The following is a 25,058-nucleotide window of genomic DNA, read 5'->3' on the forward strand; positions in this document are numbered from 1 at the left end:
TACAATGTTATAGTCCTTTATTTCCTGGAATAAAAAAGTATAGGCATAAATGTTTTTAAATAGTCCTCTTGATATCCTTAAAATGACTTATCAAATGACTTATTTCATGCCTCCTGATTATCAGGATTCATGTCACTGTCAGTCTTGATTAACTGGTTGAAAATTTCAGAGGGTAGTAAGCTACTTTTCTGAATCTTTTCCCAATCCCTGAGAATCATAATCAGCACAGAAATATTTTATATTTTCATTAAAGATCTCTGGAAAGTAGTTGTGTTCGTTCATCAATAACAGGGCAAGGAGCAGTATCATAAAGAGTTAATCCATGTAAATTCGTTTCCACTCGTAAAGAAATTTTCTGGAATAGAACAGAAAAGAAAATTACATAGAGAAGTTTACTCCATAAAGAAAGACTAACTTCCTCTTCAATACGTTCTGTAGAATTTCTGTGATTCAAGATATAAATCAATCTAATGAGTAACAAGAACGAGAGCACTATTGCCCTAACAAAGTTATCCCCCTTAGTATCAAGTGATCTAGGAAAACAGAGCTTCTCTCATCAGAAAGTTTCCTGTTTTTCTCTTAAGAATCAGTGAAGCTAAATTTGAGCATGGTCTATGTAAATGTATAGAGTGTATGAAAATTCTACAAAAGAATTAAAGTATGTTTTCATTTTCATTTTCAGGCCTGAACCTCACTAGCAACACACCACTTGCCCAAACTCAGAAACAATTTCACTAGTGAAGGTAATCTTCTTGTATTTTGTTTGTGATGCCAGATTTTGAACAGTTTTCCAAAGACTGGAGACTTTCCAATGGAATATTCTCTTACTCCACCTGAAGGAAGTTTGACTATATAAATCCAAGACTGTGTTTTCTTACCTGAAAATCACGAATGTAAGTCAGAAAAAAACCAAAGAAGGAAAATGACATGGACCATTCTGCTGCAGTAGTTACCATGTGAAGCACATATCCCTGAATGACAGGAGAAAAAAAATATAGCTTTGTGAAATTTCATTTAATCTATAATATTTCTCAAAACAAAACAAATTCTTATAAACTAAGTTTGCCTTCTGAAAATCAACTCTGATTTATTTAACATATATTGAGAATTAAAGTAGACGACAGGAATTTCTCCTAAATCACAATAGTTATCTTAATCTCACCTAGAACAAATAAAAATTCCACTTAAGTAGAGCCCAAGTGTTCATAATAAATTTCCAGAAAATGTAACAAAATAATTAAATATGGGAGAAGACATCTTTTCAATTCAGAAAACAAGTATTTTAATAACAGAAAAATCTCAGGTATATTGTATACTTTATACACATTCAGGGCAATTTCTGAGAAAACACTTTTGCCATTACAATTCTCTACATGTTATGAAGCTATCCATATATCACAGGTGACAGGAAAATATGGATGGTTGTACATAAACTATATAATATGTAGAAAAAAATCCCAACTCATAATAGATTACTTTACTAAAAGTTTCACTGGTCAGTGATAAAATGAAAAATACATCAAAATCAACCCAAAGAATTATCTTTGATATAAAACTAAGTTTTGTAAGCTCTAAGTCCTTACTTTGTCCTCAGGATTCCAATGGAGTTTCTGTACTAAATCAGTGCCAAAATCACCACTGTATAAAATTGATGAGCAAGTCAGCACTATAAAAAAAATAAGTCAAGGAAGAATCTCAGAGAAAACCTGTAAGTTTAAATTAGATCCAAAACAAAAATCATTTTGAAGGTCCAAAAGGGTAACTCATACATTTGCTGCCAAAGTTCAAACTAAATTTCTTAAAGATTGAATGTCACATAGCAGTAGTAAAATTCAAAAAGTGCCCAGAGGATCACCACGAAATGATTCGCATAGTAAATCCCTTTCCTCTTTGCTCAGAAACTATAATTTTATCATAAACTTCTACTTGATATTTATAGGGAGGGCATTCTTCATTTCTTTAAAGTGAGTATGATTGGGCTAAATATTATCTTAATTTTTTGGCTCAGTTACTGAATTTTGTGTTTCCAGTCCTTTGTTTGGGGTTAATAACCTAAGACTCCCTCCCACAAAATAAAAAACAAAATTGTTTACATTGTACATCAATAGCATTCACTTAAATTTTGTTATTCAATCCCCTTCCAAGTGTAGCTACACTTTACAGTGAAGGATACTGCTAAATGCACTTACTCCACACCAAACAACCAACAGGAGTCTGATCCAGAAGACTTGTTTGCCATGAATTTTAGGCTGCATTTGGTAGGAAAGGATGGTCTGAACAAACATATATAATGAGCCCATACCAAAGGTGAGCACAGCTCCACTTACATGTGCAAAAAAAAGCGTTGTTTTCTAAGAGGTAGATAAAAAAAATAATAAATCAATAAAGGAAACTCAGAATACATTGGCAATCCAATATTTAAAAGCACAAACCAGAGATTTCAATAGGACATTCGCTAAGTGGAGAAGCTCTGCAGATTTGACAAAAAATTTCCTAAAAGAATTATTTCCTAAAAGAATTTTCTTTTAATATTCAACATGAACCTGAAGATTATAGTAAAATCAAATGATTTCCTATACTACCACTGAAAATATGATAGTAATTACTTACTTGTTCTTTTACTCATTTAATAATGTTTACTGGGTGCTTATTAGGTGCCATGTACTAATTAAGTCCTCAGAGGCCTAAGTGAAAAAAGCAGACACAATCCAGCCCTCACAGACTTTATATTCTAGTGAGGATACCCAAACAATAAATAATAAATTTTAGAAATAAGGAAACTCCATAGTATGTTACCTGGTGATAAGGATAATAGAATAGCTCAAGAAAAGGATTAAGATGGCTGGTAATGCTGGGGGTGGGGAAATTTTATTTAAATTCAGTTTAAATTTAAATGTATTTTAAGGGCTCAAGAAATTAAAATATTCTCCTTTGGCCCTATGCAACAGGGAATACTATAAATTATAATTTTTTCTCCTTCTTATAGTTATCTGCTTATATTTTATTTTTTTACTTTTTTATTTTTTATTTTTACAGACTGCATTTTGATTCATTGTACACAAATGGGGTACATTATTTAGTTTCTATGGTTGTGCACAATGTAGCTTCATACCATTCGTTGTAATCATACATGTACATGTACACTCTGCTTTAAAAAGACAACAGTGGCTCTCCACAATTCTATAATCAAAAGGTTTTCAATTGAATTGATCTGTTTTTCTAAACTGGTGTCATTTATATTTCCTTTGTTCAAAAAGATCCAGTATAGTACTTGGCACAGAAAATACTTAATAACTAAGACAACAAAAGAAAAGGTGTTGGAGCTTAGTTCTCCTGTTTTATAATCAACTGTACTAATACATGAACATAGAGTTCAATTCTCTTAGTTGAAGGTAAGAGAAGATTCTTAGTATAAAGAAATAGGAGATTATAAATTATTTGCCAAGAGCACCGCCTTTCTTTTGGAGAGAGAGAAAGGACTATTTTTATGTGGTTTTGGGTGTTATATATTGATGAAGCTAAGTATAGATATAGCCTGATCAATGTCAGAACATAGTTCCTCAACAAAACCCTATGAGGTAAAAAGTAAAAATAAAGAATGGAGAGTAATAATTTAATTGAAATGGGTGTACATAAAACCGGTTTTAATGGCAATTTTTCTGCTTAATACATTTAGTTTTATCATTTTTAGAGATGAAGAAAATATAAGGTAAGATCTTGAGATTATGAATATTTCAATGGAATGCTAAAGGTTCTGGCAATTAGTTGACCCTACAGGAATCAGGGTACAGCCTACAGGAGTAAGCTTTTATTTGGCTTTGACTAGGCTATGTTACAGAGCAAACTTATGTAATGACAGAAGTTATACAGAGGAACAGAAATTAACTTATAGAAAATTATAATAATCAAATAATCCCAAACAATAAAACTGCAAATTATGTCCTGCTGAATACAATTGACTATCACCCTGTGAAATATGACCAATTTTGCTAATTTTGCATACATTTCTAAATTCATTCCCACATTCTCTAACTACAAATGTGTGGTACTTAGACTATTCTTTTGAACTGGTTTATAATATCTGTTGTTTCCCTCAGTAATTAACAAATTCAATAAAATTTTTGACACATGTACAAAAGGCATGATTTTATCCCTTTAAAAATGTATCCTTTAACAAAACAACTCAAAAATTTATCTTTTGATGAAATAAAGGCAAACAAGAAATTATAGATGTATGGTCAAGAACAAATTTTAGACAAAGAACTTATATATACGTTACATGTAAGTGATCTATATAATCTTTACCTAAAAGCAGTTAATAAAACTTAGGAACTAATTTTCCACTTACTTAATCTTTCCAAAGTCTCTCTGGGAAGGGAAAATGTCACATGCTGACCAAGGTATAAATTAGAGTTATGCTGTCACAAATCAAAAAAGACCAAAAATTATCTGCAATCACCAGAAATTGGGAACAGATGTTCCCTGAGTGCCCAAGAGAGAACCAACCCTACCAACACCTTGATTTTTAGTCTTCCAGCCTCCTTCCAGCTTTGCAAATAAATTTATCTTGAACTACCCAGGTTGTACTATTTTGTTATGATAACCCTAGGAAACTAACATATTTCTGCTTATTAATTAGTCCCTTCTATGGGGCTGGAGATGTGACTCAGTGGTAGCACACTTGCCTGGCATGTGTGAGGCCCTGGGTTCGATCCTCAGCACCACATATAAATAAATAAATAAAATAAAAGGTCCATTGACAACTAAAAAATATTTTTAAAAAATAGTAATCCCTTCTAATTTTCTGGAGTATAAATTTCCTAGAAGGTAAAAATCCCTCTGTGGGCACTGAGAACACTTAACCATGTATTCATTTTGTTGAACATTGTGTATACATTTGTTTTCAAAATATTTAATCTTTAAGTCACATTTTACAAATACTGTACTATAGTAATTATTAGGCATCTCTTAAAATGAAAGCAGCCATAGTAGTAAGAAAGTTTTTCTTTTTTTTCCAACCTGCTTAGTTGGAAAAAACCTTTGGCCTCTCTCAATAAGTTCCTAAATAATTAATCAGAGTGTATTTGTGCTAAGTACTATTGTTAGGTGCTAGAGATGCAATAGTAAACAAAACCACTGCTCTTAAAATTAATGAAGAAACATTAGCAATCAAAAAATTCAATAAATTTAAATAAACACTGATATAAAATTAGACTGTAATAAGAGCTATGAAGAATCAGTTTTCAGAAGCTTAGAGAATACACATGGAAAAAGAAAACTCAAAATATTCTAGAGTGGGAACTGATAGAAAATTACAGTGTACACTGAGATCTTAGGATGCCTAAATTTTGTAGGCTCGGGGTTGTCACATGCCTAATAGCACACGAAAAAAGAGTTAAATAAATCTGTCTTATTTAAGGAACCAAAAATAGGCTAGCATTGTATATACCAGAGATTCTAAGAACAAGAATGATGAGGTTAGACAAAACTGAGATTATATTAAGACCTTTGGAGTTAAATAATTAATTGGTCAAATTATTTTTCCTCTCTTGATTCTATCTTTTCTCATGTATTTTTTGAACCTGTAAAACTTTAAGCAAGAGTACAATAAAAACAGTGAGACTGATACACATTTCCAAAGCATCACTGTGGCTATAATAAATATCAAGACCTGATTAAAGGAAAATAAGAATGACTATAGAGGAAGCACTGAGAAGGCTATGGCAGCAGTTTGGATGAGACAATGAAATCTAAATTGATTAAAAAAGAGATGGTAGGGAAGGTGCTGTGGTTTAGCTAGCATGTGTCCCCCAAAGCTCATGTGTGAGTCAAAGTAAAAATATTCAGAGGTGAAATGATTGGGTCATGAAAGCCTTAACCCAATCAGTGAATTAATCCCCTGAGGGAGATTAACTGAGTGGTAACTGAAGGCAGGTAGGGTGTGGCTGGAGGAGGTGGGTATTGGGGGCATGCATTTGGGGTATATATTTTATACCTCTCTTTCCTTTCTGATGATAATGTGAGCTGCTTCCCTCCACCACACTCTTCTGCCCTGATGTTTTGCTTCACCTCAAGCCTCAAGGAATGGAGTCAACTGTCTACGAACTGAGACCTCTGGAACCCTAAACCCCCAAATAAACTATTCCTCCTCTAAAATTGCTCTTCTCAGGTCATTTTGTCAGAGCAATGAAAAAGCTGACTAAAAGAGAGGGAAACAGGTGGAAATAGAGATGCAGATGCACACAAAGTATTTAATAGATAAAACAAGCAGGTTCTTAATCTATTTAAAATATAGTGCTGGACTCTCAAGTGAAGCTACAGACATAGTTCAAATATAATTTTTCCTGTGTAAATCAACTAGTTTATCTCTGCAAAAGAAAAGGGGAAGGAGGAGGCAATGCAGTCCCCACTATTCATAAGTAGGAAAAGTTCCTATTACAGAGGAAGGTGAGCTATTAGACATCTGGATAATGCTGCAGGGTCTGCTGATGAACCGGGTCAGCAAAACCAACAGTGAAAGATGAAGAGGACATTCAACAGGGCCAAAGTTTCGTGAAGAGATGTAATCAAGAGAGAAAGAGGAATCTGATATAAAATTATAATTAATTTAATTTAATTTAATGACAACTATAGCAATGAATCACTAGCCATGCCCTAAAAGTTCCCCTAAACTTTTTGTATTTGGGTGGGGGGTAATGAGAAATGAGCCCAGGGCTTCATTGACCCCAGGCAAGCACTATACCACTGAGCTACATCTCCAGCCTTTCTAAAATTTTATTTTGAGACAGGGTATCACTAAGTTGACCAGGCTGGTCTTATATTTGCCATTTTCCAACCTCAATCTCCCAAACTGCTGGGATTACAGATTTGTACCACTGTGCCCAGTTCCCAAAAAATGTTTTAAACAGAACTAAAAAACCAATGAAAAAAGGCAGGACTCTATTTACATCGCAGATAGCTAACTATCTGTCCACCAAAAATTTTATTCCCCTTTCATACATAGTACAGTACTGCTTCTGGACATTAATGCCCAGCAAACTACATTTTCCAGCTATCTCCTACTCTCTAACCCCCACTTCTAGCAAATGGAAGTCTGTAAAATGATGAGAGTCACCATAAGGTAGCAAGAAATTTTTTCCTGACCCCATAATACTCTGAACTTTCTTCTCAATTAGGCCTAATATCTGGGGTTCCATGTTTATCTCTGCAATCCAATTTTAGCAAGAGTCCTGCCTAAGTCAATTTACCTAGAAGGTCCCATCTTAAACATCTGATCATCCCAATCAGGTTCCTCAATATCCACAACCCCCCAAGTGATGTCTAATCATGCTAGCCTGCCTTTAGCAAGAATCCTGTTAGGTGAGGTTAGCCAGAATCCCTCTTTATCTGATAATTTTTCTCAGAATTTTCCATTCATTGCCCACCACTCTGCTTTCTGGCTATAAATTCCATTTTTCTTTGTATTTAGAGGTGAACCCAATTTCTTCCCACTACTGCAAAATCTCACTGTAGTCCCTTCACCTATCAAGATGGCCCTAAAGAAAAGTCCATCTTACCCATTCTTTAAAAAGCTTCACTGAATAATTTTTTTAACATAGGCTGAAGTTTTTAAGAAGCAGGTATGAATTTTGCCATCTCCTTTACTGTTTCAGCCAGATAGCTGCTGAAGACAGTGAGACCCCAGGGCATGACAAAGCCCAAAGATGGACATAGGTTGGGCTTTAAAGTACTGTGGGAGAAAAGCCACCTGACAACCAAAAAAAAATACCACGTTGAATTCATATGTGTAAGAAATAGACTGCTACTGTGATAAGCCATTGAAAATTCGGACTTTGTTATAGCAGCCAGCATTACCTTAATGTCCATGTGGGCTATGCTTACAGAGCTTATTACAGGTTAACCATCCCTAATCTAAAAACTAGAAATCTGAAATGCTACAAAAATCCAAAAATTTTTAAAGATTGCAGAGAGATTAATCAAAATGTACCACATACCGAGCATATAGCCAATATTATTGACTCCTCTGAAGAGCATTAACAGACAGGAATGTGGAGAGTTTACAAATAGTCATGCACCACATAGGTGTTTCCATCAATGAGGGACCGAATATATATATGGTTGTTCCGTAAGATTAGATTACCTACTGACATCTTAGTTTGTATAAGTACAATCTATGTTTGCACAACAAAACTGTCCATCAAAATATTTCTCAAAAAGCACCCCACTGTCAAACTTCACATGAGTGTTTTTGGTGAAGCTGATTATTACTATTAGGAATATTGCTAATACTAGTAACTGTTATTGCTAATACTAATATTAGCAATAATAGTAATATTAGAAATTTCCCAAGAAAAAGCTAGAAAAGCCACAGATCCTCCCTCACTTCCTTTCAGGGCTAGGCACCGAAGAATGGGAAGGGAACCAATGGAAACATCCAAACAAGTATACATAATAGGATAATGATTGTAACTTATCAAGCATATGAAAAACAAAACAATCAGTGTTTAAATCTCTGATTGTGTCACTTATAGCAATTCTCTGGTCTTGAAACAATATCCAATTATGTAGTAATAAAAAGGCTAATTAACTGTCCTGTGGACTCTTAAAAAAAAGAATAATGTATATTTTTTTGATTATTGCATTTGAATTTTTCTCATTATGAAAGTAGCTATTTCTGAGAGTCAAACAACATAAGGCAGTAGATTTCATTTTATTAAGGTAAAGAAACAATAATAGCATATAACTGAATGTTTCAAGCTTCTTTTTTAAACATGTATAATTAGGCACTTCAGGAAAATACCTATGCTGGGCTAAAACACAAACCTGGAAGTTTGCCACAAGAGAAAGTCCTAAACAACTCAGTATTCCAAGTACAAGGCCAGCCTTGTTTAACTTGATGATAATGTTCTCTTCAGGACTCAGGGCATGAACTTGCTTATAACGAACATAAATGGTAGCAATGCCTGGGAAGAGATAATCCGAAAAACAACAAAGTAATAAATAACCAGAGAATAAAGTTGCCAATGAAGAGTTCACAAAGGTCACTGCTATCCAGAAGTACAGATTTTCCTTTCAAAGTTAATCTGAGAGAAGAACAACAACAAAAAAAAAGCTGTAGATTTTAAGAACTAATTTTAAGGCTGCATCATAGAACTACTGTTATCTCTGTGTGTCTGAGCAAGTTGTTTGTCTTCTGTTTATCTCATATCTACAAATATTTAGTATAAAACTCAAGAGATGTGTGATGTCAAAGAACTATATAAAACACAAAATATCTTCATGATTAGCATTAAAATTAACTTGCTCTAGAATCTGAATGAAATAAGCACAGGAAAAAAATCCAAAAGCTTATATGCCTCATTCTCATATCATTTTATTTCAAATTACTACAACTTGGCTCAATCAGATGTAACATTCAAATTATACAGGAAAAAAGCCCACTTTCCATACTTACTTGTCAAGAAAGGGTCAAATCAAACTTTCCACTGCAAAAGTATTGCCAAAAAACTCAAGAAACATACCAAAGATATGCTTTTATAGACATGTTTCTGAAGAGTTCAGCTATAAAATGAATTTCTATAAATTGAATCATTTTCCTCACTTCTGTTTTTGACACAAGCAATAAATATCACAAAAATGAATGCAAATATTTAAAACAATCATATTTGAAAAAAGCATATTTCAGTAAATCAATAAATTTTTGGTTCAAAAAACATGTCTTCAATTATAACAATAAAATACAATTGTGTTTGAGGAATAAAATAGCAACTACTATTAAGTTTGATTGATAAAAGCCTTCTCATTACTTACATAAAACTGCAGCTATATTTAACATCGCCCCAAACAGGCATTTTTCTGGAGCTACTGTACCAGTGTCACTGAAAGAAAAGAAGAAAATGTGAATTTCTCACACTACATGTTTTAGCCAGCTTTCATTGCTGCAACAAAATACCTGAGATAAACAACTTAAAGAAGGAACGATTTATTTCAACTCACAATTTCAAAGGCTCCATTGTTACTGGGCTCCATTGTTTCTGGGCCTGTGGAGAGTCAGTACTTCATGGTAAGCAGAGTGTTGCAAAGCAAAGCTGCTCACCTCAAGGAGGTCAGGAAAGAGAAGGGGGCAGAGAGAGAAAGGGGCCAGGGACAAGATATATCCCCAAGGGCATTCCCACAGGGAAGGACGTACAATTCAACCAGGCCCCACCTCCTACAAATTCCACCACCTCCAAATAGTTCATTCAGCTATAAGTCCATCAATGGACTAATCCATTGATCATGTCAGAGCCCTCATGATCCAATTTCTTCCCCAAAGTCCCACCTCTGAACATTGCTACACTGATGATCAAGCCTTCAACACATGCAATTTTGGGTGACATTCCAGATCCAAACCATAACACTAGATATATGTGTGTATTTCCTCTAAGGAATAAGTAGTAACAGGAGTTACTTCAAACCCTTTACCTTTTAAAAACCCGTGAACTCAACTTCTATCACTTTATACAGAGAACATGATAATTTGAGCTTACAAACATTTACCCACTTTTCTTTTTTTAACATCATTTAAGATTATTTTCCTTCCACATAATAGAAATAAACATAAACTGATTTTTTAAAAAGCTACTCATTATTTTAAGACTGTGTTGCTGACTTACCATGAATCAAGCACATGCATTTATCTGTCTCATCAGAATATTCCCTGAATACCACAGGCCCTTTCACAACTCTTGCCTTTTTGCACCTATTGTTGACTTTGACTGAAATTTAATTAATACTCGTTCAATTAAAAAAGTTGATCAAGTGGGGCACAGGGGCACATGCCTGTAATCCTAGCAATTCAAGAGGCTAAGGCAGGAAGATCAAAAGTTCAAGGCCGGCCTCAGCAACTTAGAGAGGCCCCCAGTGAGACCCTGTCTTAAAAACATGCCCTGAGGGCATGTTGAACCCAGGGATGCTTTACCCTTAAGCCAATCCCCAGTACGAAAAGAAAAAAAAAAGTTTATCAAGTACTTACCGTTAGCCAGACATCATTTCTGAGACAGGACTATGAAGGGAAGTGAAACAGAAGTCCCTGGCCTTATGAAGCATATATTCAAGACCAATTATGAGGTTTCTCTACTCTACAGCCTTGAACCACTCCTCCAGGAGAGTAACAAAACATTTTGTCCAGGTTTCTATCAGAATGACTTGCCACACCACATTGCAATATATCTGTTTACAGGCTTGTCCCTTAGGGGCACTGTGCAATACTCAGACCCAGACAGAAAATACACTATTTACTAACTATAGGACTTTGAGCACATTCTTTTATCTCCCTATGACCATTCTTTCATTTGCAAAATGGAGCTGTTTATTCACTCTCAGTCTTATTAGCTCAATATCAAAATGAAAAGAAATATTCTATAATGTTCATAAAGTATCTATCTAGCAGAGAGGAGACATCCATTCAATATTAGTACCTTTTTCTTCCCTCAAACTATTACAGGGATTAAAAGGACAGTCTTTGACCTTGAAGTATTATAGGAAAGAGATAATCAATATCTCAGCTAAGACAATGTACTAGAAATAAAAAAGAAATGGAAAGTTATGTTTGGCAAGAAATCAGCAAGATTTGGCAGAATCAGTAAGATTTTATGAATGTTTAGGTTAGAAGTTTAAGAAAAGGAAAGCAGCAAACATAAATTCTACGCATTGCTCCTTTAACTCTATAACTATGAACCTTTCTCTTTAAAAAAAAAAAAATCTACAATGGCTGGGGATGTACCTCAGTGGTAGAGCACTTGCCTAGTATGCACGAGGCCCTGGGTTCAATCCCCCAGTACTGTCAAAAAATAAAATAATGTATTTATAAAGAAATAACTGTAAAATAATAAAATGTATCTTTCACATGCAAGAGATTTTATTACTCTTTGGCCATCTTTAGGAATAGGAGTTATAGTATTTCTTTGTTCCCCCTATTTTTCAAATTTTCCACAATTATATCTCTGTTATAATCAGAAAACAAAATCAACAATTTTAACAGATGCTCCTATTTTAGACTAGGTCATAAGCAAGAAATACCATGTACTTCTGAGAAGGTTGACTCAAGTAGATATGTTTCTAAAACAGTATGTGAACAACTGGCTAACACTGAAAAGAGCCATGCCCATCACCTCACTAGCATAGAACTTCAACCCAGAGTATCTAGATCACATACCATCACATAAAAAATCTGACCATGTAACTTCCACATATATATATTTGTATTATTATTTGATATTAATAAAGTTTAAGCATTTTTTATTAAGAAGTATAAATAGACATTCTAATATTTTCTTCCCATACTCCAGTGGCTGGTCTTATCCACCTCACTTGGGCACCTACCACTTGAACCAAAGGGGAAAAAAGCAGAAGTGAACTTGCAACAATGTTTGCCTGTAAGGGCAATTTACATTCAGTTCTGACCTTTGGGGCTGTGACAACTAAACCTTTTGAATAGGACCTACTAACTAAAAGGAACTTTGCATACTATCTATCTTAAGTATTTTGTAGATGAAGGAAATGAGCCTAGGAGAAGTAAAAATAAGCACTAGAGTTTAAATATCTTAAAATGTTGGAGAAAGATTCCAAAGTAACACTAAGTTCATCAGCAGAAAAATTTTAAAAAGCAGAAGAGAATGGAGAGAAAAGGAAGTGTCCAGGGTACAAATAGAAAGTCACATGGAATACCATCAGAGAACTAAAACTCTCAAAAAGAACTCAGTGGCCTCCTAAATGACTTAAACCTTCTTTAAATTGAAAAAAGACAAGTTCTTAGATGGGAAAATAAAAATACTGAAAGGCCCTCATGAATCTTAAATATATACCTTCTCTAGGAGCTACTAAAGAATGGTCTAGTTCCTTAGGCCAGGTATATCTCTAACACAGTGGTAGTTATCAATCAAATTATTCCTAGAATTTAGAAACTTAAATTATAAAATTTGGTGGTTTTGTAAGTAGTCTCAAAGTGTATCCAATTTGCTTTCATAATTTGTTTGATACCTTGCCATTGCAGAAATAACAAATGTAGATGGTAATGCCCAGATCTTTCCTTGACATTTTAAAAAGAAAAAAATGAACATTCTGTTTATCAACCTTTAAAAGTTTACTTTTTTGTATTGGAAAGGTTATTTTTCAGAAGGTAAACAAATGAATAAATGAAACAACCATAACAAACACAAAGTAAATAACACTATTTAATTACAACAAAAACAATTGATTCGGTGTCTCTTATGAAGGATGATGTTTCCAAGATGTCATAAAGAAGTTGAATACTTCTTTTTATGGACCTAACTATATTCCAAGTAGAATCATTTAGATTAAAACATTGGTAGATGTTCATATTTAAAATGGTATTTTAATAAATGTTTTCATCAGCTTCCCTCCCTATTTAATGTTTAACTTTTACATAAAAGTTCAAATCTTAAAAGCTCAGAAACCATTCATAATGATTATTATTTTTCTCATATCCTCTTTATGAATGCACAAATTGATGAAATGCTTTTAAAGGGGAATTTGGCGATGTCCAACTAAAACTGTTGGTATATTATTACCTATCTAGCAATCCCACTTCTAGGAATCTACCTAAATATAAATAGCAGCATATGTGTACAAAGTTATATGCTATGAGACTATCATTATAGTGTTGTTTCTAACAGTCAAAAAAAGGGGGTAAGAATGATTATCAATAAGCTATCACTTTTAATAAATACAATAAAACTAACCCCCCCCAAAAAAATATATTAAAAGTGAGAAGAAACAAAAGAGGGAAAGAGTTTTGTATAAATACAGATGACAAAACAAATCAAACTTTGGAAAGAAACCTATCAAACCATTAGTCACCCCTCGGAGCAAGAACTAACCAGAAGAGTCAAGGAGGGACTTCTGTTTTTATAATTAAAAAAAAAAAAAAAAAGTGTTATGAACATAGCACATGTAACTAAATACCTATACCCACAACCACATCATTAGTAGTTTTGAAATTTCAAAAATATTACCAGTAATTGTTGAAATTTAACATGTCAGAAATATCTAGGAAGCATGTCATAAAGAATAACACAGCCCCTCAGAGTCAAACTGCCCAGGCTGCATCTTGATTCCAACACTTACCCAAATTGGGTGCCCTTGAGCAAATCACCTAAGCTTCCTAAACCTCATTTCTTCTACTACAGTTTAGATCTTGAAGGTCTCTCAAAGTTCCTGTTCAAGGCTTGGTCCCCAGAAAGGTGCTATTGGAAATGATGGAACCTTTAAAAGGTGGGGCCAAACAGGAGGTCTTTAGGTCACTCGGGATATGCCCTTGAAGTGAATTAAGGAACCCTGGTTCTCTCCTCACTCACTTTTACTTCTGGGTCATGAGGTGAGTGGTTTTGCCTTCCCACTCACTACCACCATGATATGCTGCCTTGTCACAGGCCCAAAGTAACAGGGCCAACTGATCATGAACTGAAACTTCTAAAACCATGCATCAAAAACCTATTTCCTTTATAAGTTGATTCAGTATTTTTCACAGTAACAAAAGGTGACAATATATCTTCTTCCCTCAAATGAGGACAACATTTCCTATCTACCTCATATGCATGTTGTAAAGATTCAATTATCTAAGACATGAAGAATGCTTAAAATGTTACCTTAACACAGTAAACAGATGAATAAATTTTTGTTATTACTATCACCTTTTCCTATTATTACTGTCATTTGTTTGCAGCATTTTTGAATTTTAAGGGAAGAATAATTCCAATTCTGAGGTTCTGAGACAACCTCAAATGCTTACTTAGAAGACAAGGCATGAATTCATTAATCGATTCACTGACTGAATCTTATCCCATTCTCTCCACATTTCTCTATCACATAGAAAAAGCCAAATACAAGTTTCATTTACATTCCCTTTGTTGTTAAATGCCTACATAAAAATAAGAATTTTAAAATGTTGACATAAAATGTCAGTGCCAATGCAAAATATGAAAGAGACATAAAGATTCTTCAATACAGGCCCAGCATGGTGTTGCATCCCTATAATCCCAGCTATTCAGGAGCCTGAAGCAAGAGGATCACAAGTTCAAGGCCAGCTTGGGCAACCTAGGAAGACTCTGCCTCAAAAAAAAAAAAAAAAACAAGATTCTCCTACACAAAGAATACATTTCACTGACCTGATGTAAGGCAAAGCAGGGTCCACGTGGTGGAGTGTTACTGCAGTAATGTATGAAAATATGAAAGCAGCAGATGTCCAAATTACAAGGGCTGAGGGAAGGAAACTGAGGCCTTGCTGAAACCACCACATTTCAAACGGATTGTCTGAAGTAGAAAAACAAAAAAGATAATTCATAAGTTTCCTCCACTCTACTTTAGCCATCTATTCCTATGACCTTGTCCTTGTCACCCTGAGATGTTCCCTTCTAAAAGCATCCCACACACCATCCCAACACCTGCTCTTCTTTGCTTTTTCAGTAAATAGAACCAAAAATTCACCCACTTGCCATTGCCAGAAACTTACTTTCTTTCCCATTTTGCCACACATAACCAAGTACTGCTTATTCCCCTAAGTTTCTTCTCTCCACCTTTACATACATTATTCAACCTAAACCATTATCATATTTAGCCAGATGATTATCATTAACTCTCTGTAGAGTCCCTGTGATATTGGTAAGTATCTATAGTCATCCTTCTGTATACTTCGGGGAATTGGTTCCAGGACACCTCAGATAGAAAAATCTGCAGATGCTAAAATCCCTTATATAAAATGCCACAGTATCTATATATAACTTATGAACTTTCCCCCATATACTTTAAATATAATTTCTAGATTACTTATAATACCTAACACAATATAAATGTTATGTAAATAGTTGTTACATACTATATTATTTAGAGAATAATGACAAGAAAAAGTTGGCTGATGTTCAGTACACATTAAGTTTTTTTCCTAATATTTTCAAAACACACTTGGTTGAATCAGCAGATGCAGAACCCAGGGATGCATAGGGCCAATATATTAGGTCTTCATCTGTTTCCTGGCAAAAAGTTCCTAAAATCCTTGGAACCTCTGGCATGGTCTTTTACATGCTAATGAAATAACTGGGGGTTGGCAGCCTCTTGGTAGCTTCAGGATGGGGACTGATCACAGGAAAAATAACAGTACGCTTAAAGTGCTGGGATTTGCCATAATCCCTGTGGCTCAAGAGGCTGAGATAGGAGGACGGCAAATTCAAGTCCAGCCTTAGCTACTTAGGAAGGCATTAGCAACTTTTTGAGGCCCTTTCTCAAAACAAACAAACAAACAAATAAGGGCTGAAGACATAGCTCAGTGGTAAACTGTCCCTGGGTTAAATTCCCAGTAACTACCCCTCCCCCCAAAAATGCTAGGATTTCCAGCCCCATACCACCCCACCTCCAAGGAGGGAAGAGGGACTGAAGGTTTAAGCTGATGACCAATGATTAATTTTTAATCAGTTATGCATATATAATTAAACTTCTGTAAAAACAAAAGGACTGGGTATGGAGAACTTCCAGATGGTTGAACATGTAGATAGAGGTTTCTGGAGGGTAGGAGCCCAGGGAGGTCATGGTAGCTCCTTGGCACTCCCCACATGCCTTACTATATGCATTATCTTTAGCTGCATCCTTTGTAATATCCTTTATAAAATAAATTTAGTCACTCTAGAAAAATATTTGAACCCAAAGAGGGGATCCTAGAAATCCCCATTTATAAGCTGGTTAGTGAGAAGCACAAGTAAATAACTTGGGTCTTATGATTGGCACTGGGAATGGAAGCAGTCTTGGGCTGAGCACTCAACCTGTGGGACCTGATACTATCCTCTCCTAGATATTATTAGAATTAATTGAATCAAATAGTATTCATGTTTTCTTCTGCAGAACTGATTGGCTGTTCTGGGGAGAAATTCCTTCATACTTCTTGGTGACCAGAGAAGTAGTCTGTGTTGATTATTGGGTTTTCTACACCACTCTGTCCTCCACCAGTCTTAAGCATAACCAATCTAGATGCCACTCTAAAACCAGAGTAACCCCTCTAATTCTAAAATAGCAATCTGACCAGCTTACTCTCCTACAAAGAATTCTTCCATGGTTACCCTAAGTTCTAACAAATTATCTCTTATTTTAATGTGACCCATAAGGTCCTTGCATCATCTACTCTCTACTTACTTTCTGTATTTACCTCTAGCTATTCTTTGTTCATAATTCCTTGCTCTAACCAACATCATCTTTATTACTCCCTATAAAAGCTCTTAGTGTTTACTATGTGTTAGTAATGTTACTAAGCATGTTAAATACATGATTCCATTTATTCCTCTCAATAAAGTTAGAGAGGTTAAGAGAACTGTCTGAGGCCGTAGGCTGGAATATGATAAGAGACAGGACTCAAACTCAAGGAATTTGATTCTTGAGTTTGTACCATCAAAATGCTACACTGCCACAGCAAACTTCTTATAGATCTTCAAATGTGCCAATATGCACACTTTCAGACCTTCATGCATACTGTTGTGTATACGACTCAACCACAATGCTATTGCCTCTGCCAAATACCTACCTAGTTAATTTCACAAATTTTTCAGGTCTCAATCCTTCTGGCTCCAGCTGAATGTGTTTGCTATTCCCAGCTGCACTCTGTCCTTCCCCAATCAGGACACTCATCACACTTCCTTATTTGGTTTTATCTTCCTCACTAAACTTTAAGTTCTGTGAGGGCAGGAAACTGGTTTTTTTTTGTTTTGTTTTGTTTTGTTTTTTCCCACCATTATATTTCCAGTCTCCACATGAAGGAGAAAAAAAGAGGACCTAAACACACATATGGCACACATCACTTTCTCCCTTAAATTCCAGACTGAAGATGTTATGTAAAAATGAGCTAATAACATGAATTAGAAAACATAAAACTTCATGTATTTAATTTGTTTAAATTTTAAATATATAAAAATACTTTTCAATTATAAGAAATTGCCCTTATGTATCTGAGAATTATTTGGAGAACCTAAAAAAATTTTAGTATTTCCCATGAACTTTGTATATTCTTACTGCCCCGATTCTCCTTAATCCTCCACTGTGCTCAGTTTCCTCATCGCAGCCTGACTTCCCAAATAATGAAATCTCAGTCATTGTGACTTGCACATGACATTCATTCTGATTATCTGACTTGCTATCAAAAGGAACATTTACAACTTACTAAATAAGTTTCTTTCCTTTATCCCTAAAGTCATCATTATAGGCTTGATAAAAGGACAGACAAGACATCCCATCACTTATTTCCTTCATCAGTTTAATTAATCATAGCAATTCCTTGCCAGGAAGCCATAGGTGCTTTCTCCAGCACATGTTTTTGGGACAATAATTCTCAATTTTTACAGAATTTGAATCACTGCTAAAGTGATTTTCTTCTTCCATCTCTTTAAATGCTATTTTAGTTTCTGTTTCTGATAATTCTCATCTAAAGTCCTTAGAAATTTAAGAACTACCATGTGAATGGTGCCTGCTTAAGCTGTGTACTTGGGAATTCACCAGGATGGATATTTATCTTGGTAGGAAGCAGAGAGAGCTCATCACTTGTCCCTAGTTGTGCTTTATTTTACTGTCAAATGCACCCAATGGAGTCATGCTGCTAGTATGCCATTCCAACTTCAGCTCCCAGTTTGAGAACCCTAAGGATTATGTGATTTATAAATCATTTAGATATTTTGGTAAAAGGAATTTTCCAAATATTTAGTCCACCACACTGGGAGAAATAAAACTTCCTCCATACTTTATTGTTTTTACATGTCTACATCTTTCCTTCAAAACAGAGCTCAAATGCTGTCTTTCACATATAATCTTCCCTAATCCCCTTTTATCTGGAAGTAAGCATTCCCTTCTTCTGAGATCATTTGATTTGCACATCTCCTACGACTCTTTTTTTTCTATAGTATGAACATTTAGGAGTGTGCCTTAAGTGAGTAAAATCCTTGCAGAGGGACTCCACTTATGCACCTAATCATGGCAGAGGGTCTTGCCCACAGTAATCACTCAATATTTGTTGAATAAACAAATACCAAAAACCAAATCCTCTTAATTCTAAAAACTGTTCATGGTTTTTATACTTTAATAAGCAGCATTACCATTTTTTCCAGGTTATCAAGACACTTAAGACTTCTGAGTAACCTTAGGCTATCTCTCCAAAGCCCTCATATACTGTCCTTTAGTGATAACAATTTTATCTCCACAAGTCATTTATAAAAACTCACTATGTACACTGTAACCACTTGATTCACATTCTCAATTATCTTGACCTGCTTTTCTTCCCTTCCACCCATTCTATTTGCATTGCCAAATTTACATTTCTAAAGCCAGACTAGGTAGCACATGACTGTAATCCCAGCAGCTTAGGAGGCTGAAGCAGGAGGATTTCAAGTTCAAAGCTAGCCTTGGCAACTTAGGGAGACCCTTGGCAAGTTATGGGGTCCTCACTAACTTAGTGAGACCTGGTTTCAAAAAAAAAATTTTTTTAATTAAAAAATAAATAAGCAAAGGGCTGGAGATGTGGTTCAGTGGTTAAGAACCCCTGGGTTCAATTCCCTGTTCCCCAAAAAAAAAAAAAATTATATAGTATTCCTCTGATCAAAAAAAATTTTTTTAATAAAATTGTGTGCATGTGGGCAATCTTCACAACTTCTCTAAACCAGTTTCTCCTTCAAAAAATGGGAATATTATCAGCACAAACCACAAACTACACGGTCCATATAGCAGCCAATAGGTAAATGTAGCTAATTAAATTAAAAATTCAACTGATTAAGTAAATTAAAATTTTTGATTCCTCTTATTACCCTAGCTGCATCTCAGATACTCAAAGCTACATGTGTCTAGCAGTTGCCAACAGTACAGCAAAAATACAGAACATTTCCTTAACGTGGAAAAATTCCACTGAACCGTGCTGGGTACTTATTAACAGTGGTTGCACCAATAGCATAAAGAAAGAACCTAACACACTGCTGATGCACAATAAATAGTAGCTTTAGCTAGCTGTGATGGCATATGCCTATAATCCCAGTGATTAGGAGGCTAAAACAGGAGGGTCCCAAGTTCAAGGTCAGCCTAAAACTTGGCAAGCCGACACTGTCTCAAAATAAAAAATAAAAAGGACTGGGGATGTATCTCAGTGGTAAAGTGCTCCCAAGTTCAATCCCTAGTACCAAAAAATATATGTAAAGTGTCCCTGGCTTTAATCCCCAGTAGCAAAAAATAAATAGTAGTTTTTTAGTATTACTTGTTAAATAGCCTCAATAAATAGTTGCTTCATTGAGATTTATTCAAGGACTACATGAAATAATACATGTAGGGTACTATCATAAGTAGTCAATAAATATTTGTTCCTTTTGTAGATCATGAAAGATGATTTACCTGTTTTACAAGTTCACAAAATTGTAGTCTTCAGAACTGCCCAAATTTGCACCTTTTGTAAATCCTGAAAACTATATACAAAGAAAATAAGAAGTTATTGTTTTAATCTACATAATTTTTAAACAGTACAATTTTAGGCCAACATACCCATAACTGTTCATGGAAAAACACTAGGCTATAATATTAACATGTCATTTTTCTTTAAAGAGTTGATACTTGAATTTTTTTATAATGGTGTGAAATATATGAAATCAAATAATGTTTTAAATCTAGGATATCAACTTTCGTAACCTTTGTTATACCAGACACCATTCTCTGCCCTCAAAAAGGATAAAAAGATAAAGGTTTCCTCCTATAGAGAGAAAGATAAAAAAAAATAGGGAAGAGTGATAGTTTATTATTAAGCAAAATAAAACATTACCTAGTCCCTGAAATGCAATGTAAAGAACACAGTTGTGAGAACAGATTTATCTGAGTGCAAATCCTACCATTACCACTTTCCAGCTATGTGACTTCAGGAAAGTTACTTAACTTCTGAGTTACAGTATTCTAATTTGTGACATAGTCAAACCCTCAAAGGGTTGTTTCTTAGAGTGGGGCAGAGTAAGCACAAAATAGTACAGTTGATTTATTAATTTAGTAGAATCTTGTACATGAATACATGAATCATCTTGTATTCCTACCTCCTTAGGCCATGAAGGCTCTAGTGGTTTAAACTGATAATTTAGAGGAGAGGCAGGGATTTAAATGGTTTACCACCCTGCCAATGAAAAGTGAAAAATTTAAGCGCACAGACTAGGTGAGGAAAAGTATGAATTGTTTCTATATTTTTACCTTGGAAAGCTGAAAGCATGACCAGTAATTCCCAACTAAGCAAAATTAGAATTTTATTGGTTAATGATTCCAGAAACACTTAAAAATACTTGAGAAAATGTAGTAATAAATTTTACCTAGTTGTCTAGCAGAATGTTCTTGAATCTCTCACCTATCTTTTCTGCTTTCTCTGAAGCTCCACCTATCAGAACTACAGTTAGAATATTTTTCCACAAATATTTAAAGTCTCAGTTATAAGACGAAAATTTTATGCAGCCTCCTCTTAAGTACTGAGCTTCTTTAAGTCTTGAGCTTCTTTCAGAACTACACAGAACCATTAAGCAAAAAGCAAAGCATAATAGAAAATGGTTTTTCTAAACTCTAACGTGGCCTCCTGACAAATGCAATATTTTCTAATGGTTAAATCTTAAAAGAGTCTAGCAAATTAAGTAACATCTTTACAAATTACACGGAAGAGAAATGAGAATCTGATAGTCAAACACAAAGGGAGTTGCATTTGGGTACTGATTTATAAATTAAAATATGGGAGAACTGAAAAAAACTATTTCTCCAGGCTGTTTGTTGGTTTGTTTTTTTTTTCAAATGCATCCTACGGTAAATTAGAACGGTTGCAGGACACACAGGACAAGCAATTTCCTTTCCTTATTGAGACCACTCCCTGCAATACAATTGTACATAGTAGACTGAGCTTCATGTAAACACAAGGTCAACAAGGATCTCAATTTCAAACTCCCCTTCTCGCTCCCACCACCAATGAATCTGCGCCCAGGAGTGACAGCAAGAACGCACACTCAAATGCAGTTTTTCTTCGACAGGGGCGAAGGTTATTTGTAACCGCTTAAACAAAACCACAGGAAATAATTGGACCACTGCCTTTTTCCTTAGGAGTGCAGCACTAGAGCAAATGTCACCGCTCCGCGCTGCCTGGGGCCAGGGAAAGCTGCGGGAGACCAAACTTGGCCCTCAGCACCGCTTGGGGCAAGCGGGGAGTCCAGGGATGGGGGCAAGCGGAGTGCGAGACCCGCGCCCAGCTTGCCCTGGCCCGCTTCCCTCGGGTCCCCCGGAGCTGGCCCTCGACTCCCGTCACCACATGCCCCTCTCCGGCGCCTCGCACAGCGTAGCCCAAGGAGGCAGAGAGACTCAGAAGGGGATCGCGCGCCCGCCTGCCGGGGTGATGGGCGAACTCCGATTCCACCCCTTGACTTACCCACTAGAGCTAGCAGGCGGGCTCTGGGCGCTCGGACCACTCCTCCTCCCCCACCGACCCCACCTCCGGCCTACCTTACCTGGGTTGCCCCGTCAGTGCCGCCCGCGGGCTCCGGAGCCTGCCCGCAGCACCGAGACAGGGCGGGGCCCCGCGGCGCGCTCCCGAGGAGCCAGGCCAGCTCCGTGCGCGCCGCCGCTCCTTCCGACCCTTTCTACCTTTACGGCAATCGCGAAAGTGTCGTGCAAGTGCTGCCGCCGATCAGTCATCCAGTCGGCAGGAGTCGGAGTTGTTATTTCTAGGGGTGTGCTTGTTGAGGTCGGGGTAAGACTGCGGGGATGGGTCTTGGGGAACCGGCTGGGAAGTGGAGGACTTAGTGGGAGGCGTTTCTCCCAGGAAGAGTGAAGAGAGGACTGGTTGCTTAGGGGTGGGCATTACGGTGTAGCTGCGGATGGACTCGCTGAGGCAAACGCCGTCTTCTTCCTCGAGCAGGGTGGCCTCGCGCGCGGGTTTGTGGGGAGGATGAGGGGCGACTGCTTGCCCCTTCGGGGGCTCAGGAGACTGAGGTGGCGGAGCGCGGGGGCGAGAGCCCGGGAGCTGTGTGGAAGCTGATGGTTGTGGGAACGAGAACCGCCTGGCTAACCCTGAGCAGGTCGAGGGCTGGGGCGCTGCCCGCGCAGAACCGACCTTGCCTGGCAGGTCCACACCCTCTGCCCCGGTGCTGCCGAGTCCACAAACCGTGTGGCATCCTGTGCCGGGCTTGCCTTCACCTTGGAATGCGGTGGTGTTTCGTGGCTGGGCCTCGCTTCTTGGTCAGCAACTTTTCTAGAAATTTCAGCCCGTATTGACGAGCTCTGAGATTGCCAACTAGGGTTTAATTTCAGCAATGTTCTTGGAAGGAGAATGGACTGAGGGATTGCTGGTGTTTGCCAGTGTTCCCAGGAATGCTGAGATGAATGAGGTCTTTACGGTTAGCCTTGTTTGTGTTCTTGAACTCTGATGGCATTTTTGTGTCAATTTTTTTTTTTTTTTTTTTTTGCCGTTTTGCATCGTTGATGTCGGATGTATGATTTTGCTTGAAATCTTTTAGTTAGGGGAATTTCGTATAGTAGACAAATTCATAGTTGCTTTTTAACAAATATTAATGTTTTATCTGAATGTAGTCAAAATATTTAGTTCCTACTGTCGAACTAGTAGGAATGTGTTCGAATACTTTGGTATTGAATTAACTGGCTCAAAAAACAACTTAGATTGTGGTAAGGGTGTTTATAGTATTACCGATTTAGAACAGTTGGCTTTTGCATAAAATTCCAGGGATTGAAGTTCTGAAAGGATTTTTCTGCATATTTGTACTGTACTGAGAAAACTAGTTAAAAGCTTGTCGTACAACTTGTCATTACAACTCTTCTCTGCCGCTCATGTTAAGGACAGTTACATTTTATTGCATAGCAATTTATTTTCTAGGCTGCATATTCTTTAAGCTGGCTAAAGGTGCTGGCAATATTCTTTTTGAGAGTCGTGCTGTGCTATCCTTTTGAGAGAATAAAAAAATATTCTATAAAATGCCAGACTTTGGCCCCCTGCTCCGGAAAGTTATTTCCTTTCTTAAGGAATGCAAGATTCCACTTAAGCAAAACACTAGATCCAAGTCGTTTTACATGTAGTATTTTTGCTTCCAAGTCTGCTGAAAAGGCTTTTGTTTCTGTAAGGTTGGCTGTATCATTTGTTAAGTAATGCTGAATTTAATCTTTTTATCCTATTAGTTTTCTTTTACTTTATTCTTTTCTCCTTTCTTTTCTTATTCTTTGTATTTGCCTCTTTTCCTAGTAGTACCAGCCATTAGTATTTTCTTTCTAGCAGTGCCACAAAGGTGGGAAGGAGTTATGTATTACCCAATTCCCTGTGAAAGGATTGTAAACATAATGCTGAATCAGTGCAGATCAAAACTTGGCACCCTTAGCTGTGGGGGGAGGAATGAAAATTCTGGAATTTCGCACAACAGGTTGGATATTGTGTAAGTTTACTTTGTGCTCTGCTCAGCTGTTGAAATTTTTTGGTTTTTATCTTTTGTCTTTTTTTTTTTTTAATGTGATACTTGTCATGTACCCCATGCTACAGTCAGCAGAAATATGGTAGGCAGTTGTCATTAACCTCAACATAAGTACAATTGTTTCACATGATAGACTTTTTAAGACCCACAATTGTGTGTAATTTTAGTAAATGTATTCATTAAATATCTTTGATTATAATCTTGTACTTTTGTTGGACTTTAACATAAATATTCATGCATGTACAAAGAAAATGCTTTGTCAAACAATGTCTTCTCCTTTGGACTCCCAAAACAATTAGTTGGCATAATGTTATAATTTATCCATTTATAGGACTACACCTCCCACCTTTTGAGCTTCTTGAGAGGATGAAATAGTATATTTCAATCTATTTCCCCAGTATCTAGAACAACTAAGTGCTCATTAAATACTAGACGTATCATATTTGTTCATTGTTCAGTATGTACTCAAAAACTATTTAGTGCTAAGTATGGTACAGGATAGAGGGAAAAGAATGTTAACAAAACAGACATAGTCTCTGCACTCATGGAAATTACTGAGCAGTGTGTGTG

At 36.2% G+C, this 25,058-nt stretch overlaps 2 protein-coding genes across 9 annotated transcripts in view; one reads left to right on the forward strand and one right to left on the reverse strand.

Moving 5' to 3' along the window:
* DRAM2 (DNA damage regulated autophagy modulator 2) lies at positions 1-22,655 on the reverse strand. 4 transcript variants are annotated; one of them, XM_079147905.1, is made up of 10 exons: positions 22,521-22,589; positions 21,351-21,415; positions 20,401-20,471; positions 15,168-15,312; positions 9,811-9,878; positions 8,824-8,963; positions 2,174-2,351; positions 1,584-1,666; positions 879-971; positions 1-355 (listed from the first exon to the last, which is right to left on the reverse strand). In XM_079147905.1, exons 4-10 carry the CDS (start codon positions 15,296-15,298, stop codon positions 248-250), a joined length of 801 nt encoding a protein of 266 aa, XP_079004031.1. In that variant the 5' UTR covers positions 15,299-15,312; positions 20,401-20,471; positions 21,351-21,415; positions 22,521-22,589; the 3' UTR covers positions 1-247. The 4 variants fall into 4 exon arrangements, with proteins under 4 accessions (XP_079004031.1, XP_079004029.1, XP_079004030.1 ...); XM_079147903.1 differs by lacking the exon at positions 21,351-21,415 and having other exon boundaries at positions 22,521-22,655; XM_079147904.1 differs by lacking the exon at positions 22,521-22,589 and having other exon boundaries at positions 21,351-22,487.
* Positions 22,640-25,058, forward strand: part of CEPT1 (choline/ethanolamine phosphotransferase 1) — a 37,093-nt gene continuing 34,674 nt past the window's right edge. The window contains exon 1 of one of the 5 annotated variants that reach the window (XM_079147862.1): positions 22,640-22,762. Coding sequence is in view for 2 of the 5 variants with exons in the window: in XM_079147861.1 (XP_079003987.1) it covers positions 24,413-24,452 (40 nt within the window). In the remaining 3 variants the exon portion in view is untranslated. Of the gene's footprint in view, positions 22,763-22,980; positions 23,251-23,931; positions 24,453-25,058 lie in introns of those variants that run through there. The other 4 variants (XM_079147863.1, XM_079147864.1, XM_079147861.1 and 1 more) reach the window with 4 other exon arrangements.

This window comes from Sciurus vulgaris, assembly GCF_902686455.1.
Source record: "Sciurus vulgaris genome assembly, chromosome: 1".
NCBI classification, from domain to species: domain Eukaryota; kingdom Metazoa; phylum Chordata; class Mammalia; order Rodentia; family Sciuridae; genus Sciurus; species Sciurus vulgaris.

Bases quoted from the DNA above. Each gene is read 5' to 3' on its own strand.
- DRAM2 (XM_079147903.1), bottom strand. From the start codon at position 15,298: ATGTGGTGGTTTCAGCAAGGCCTCAGTTTCCTTCCCTCAGCCCTTGTA. The intron at 2,352-8,823 runs GTTTGTGTTTTA...TCTACCTCTTAG, and splicing joins CTCTTGTGGCAAACTTCCAG to AAAACAACGCTTTTTTTTGC. The intron at 356-878 runs GTAAGAAAACAC...GTTCTATTCCAG, and splicing joins CTTACATTCGTGATTTTCAG to AAAATTTCTTTACGAGTGGA.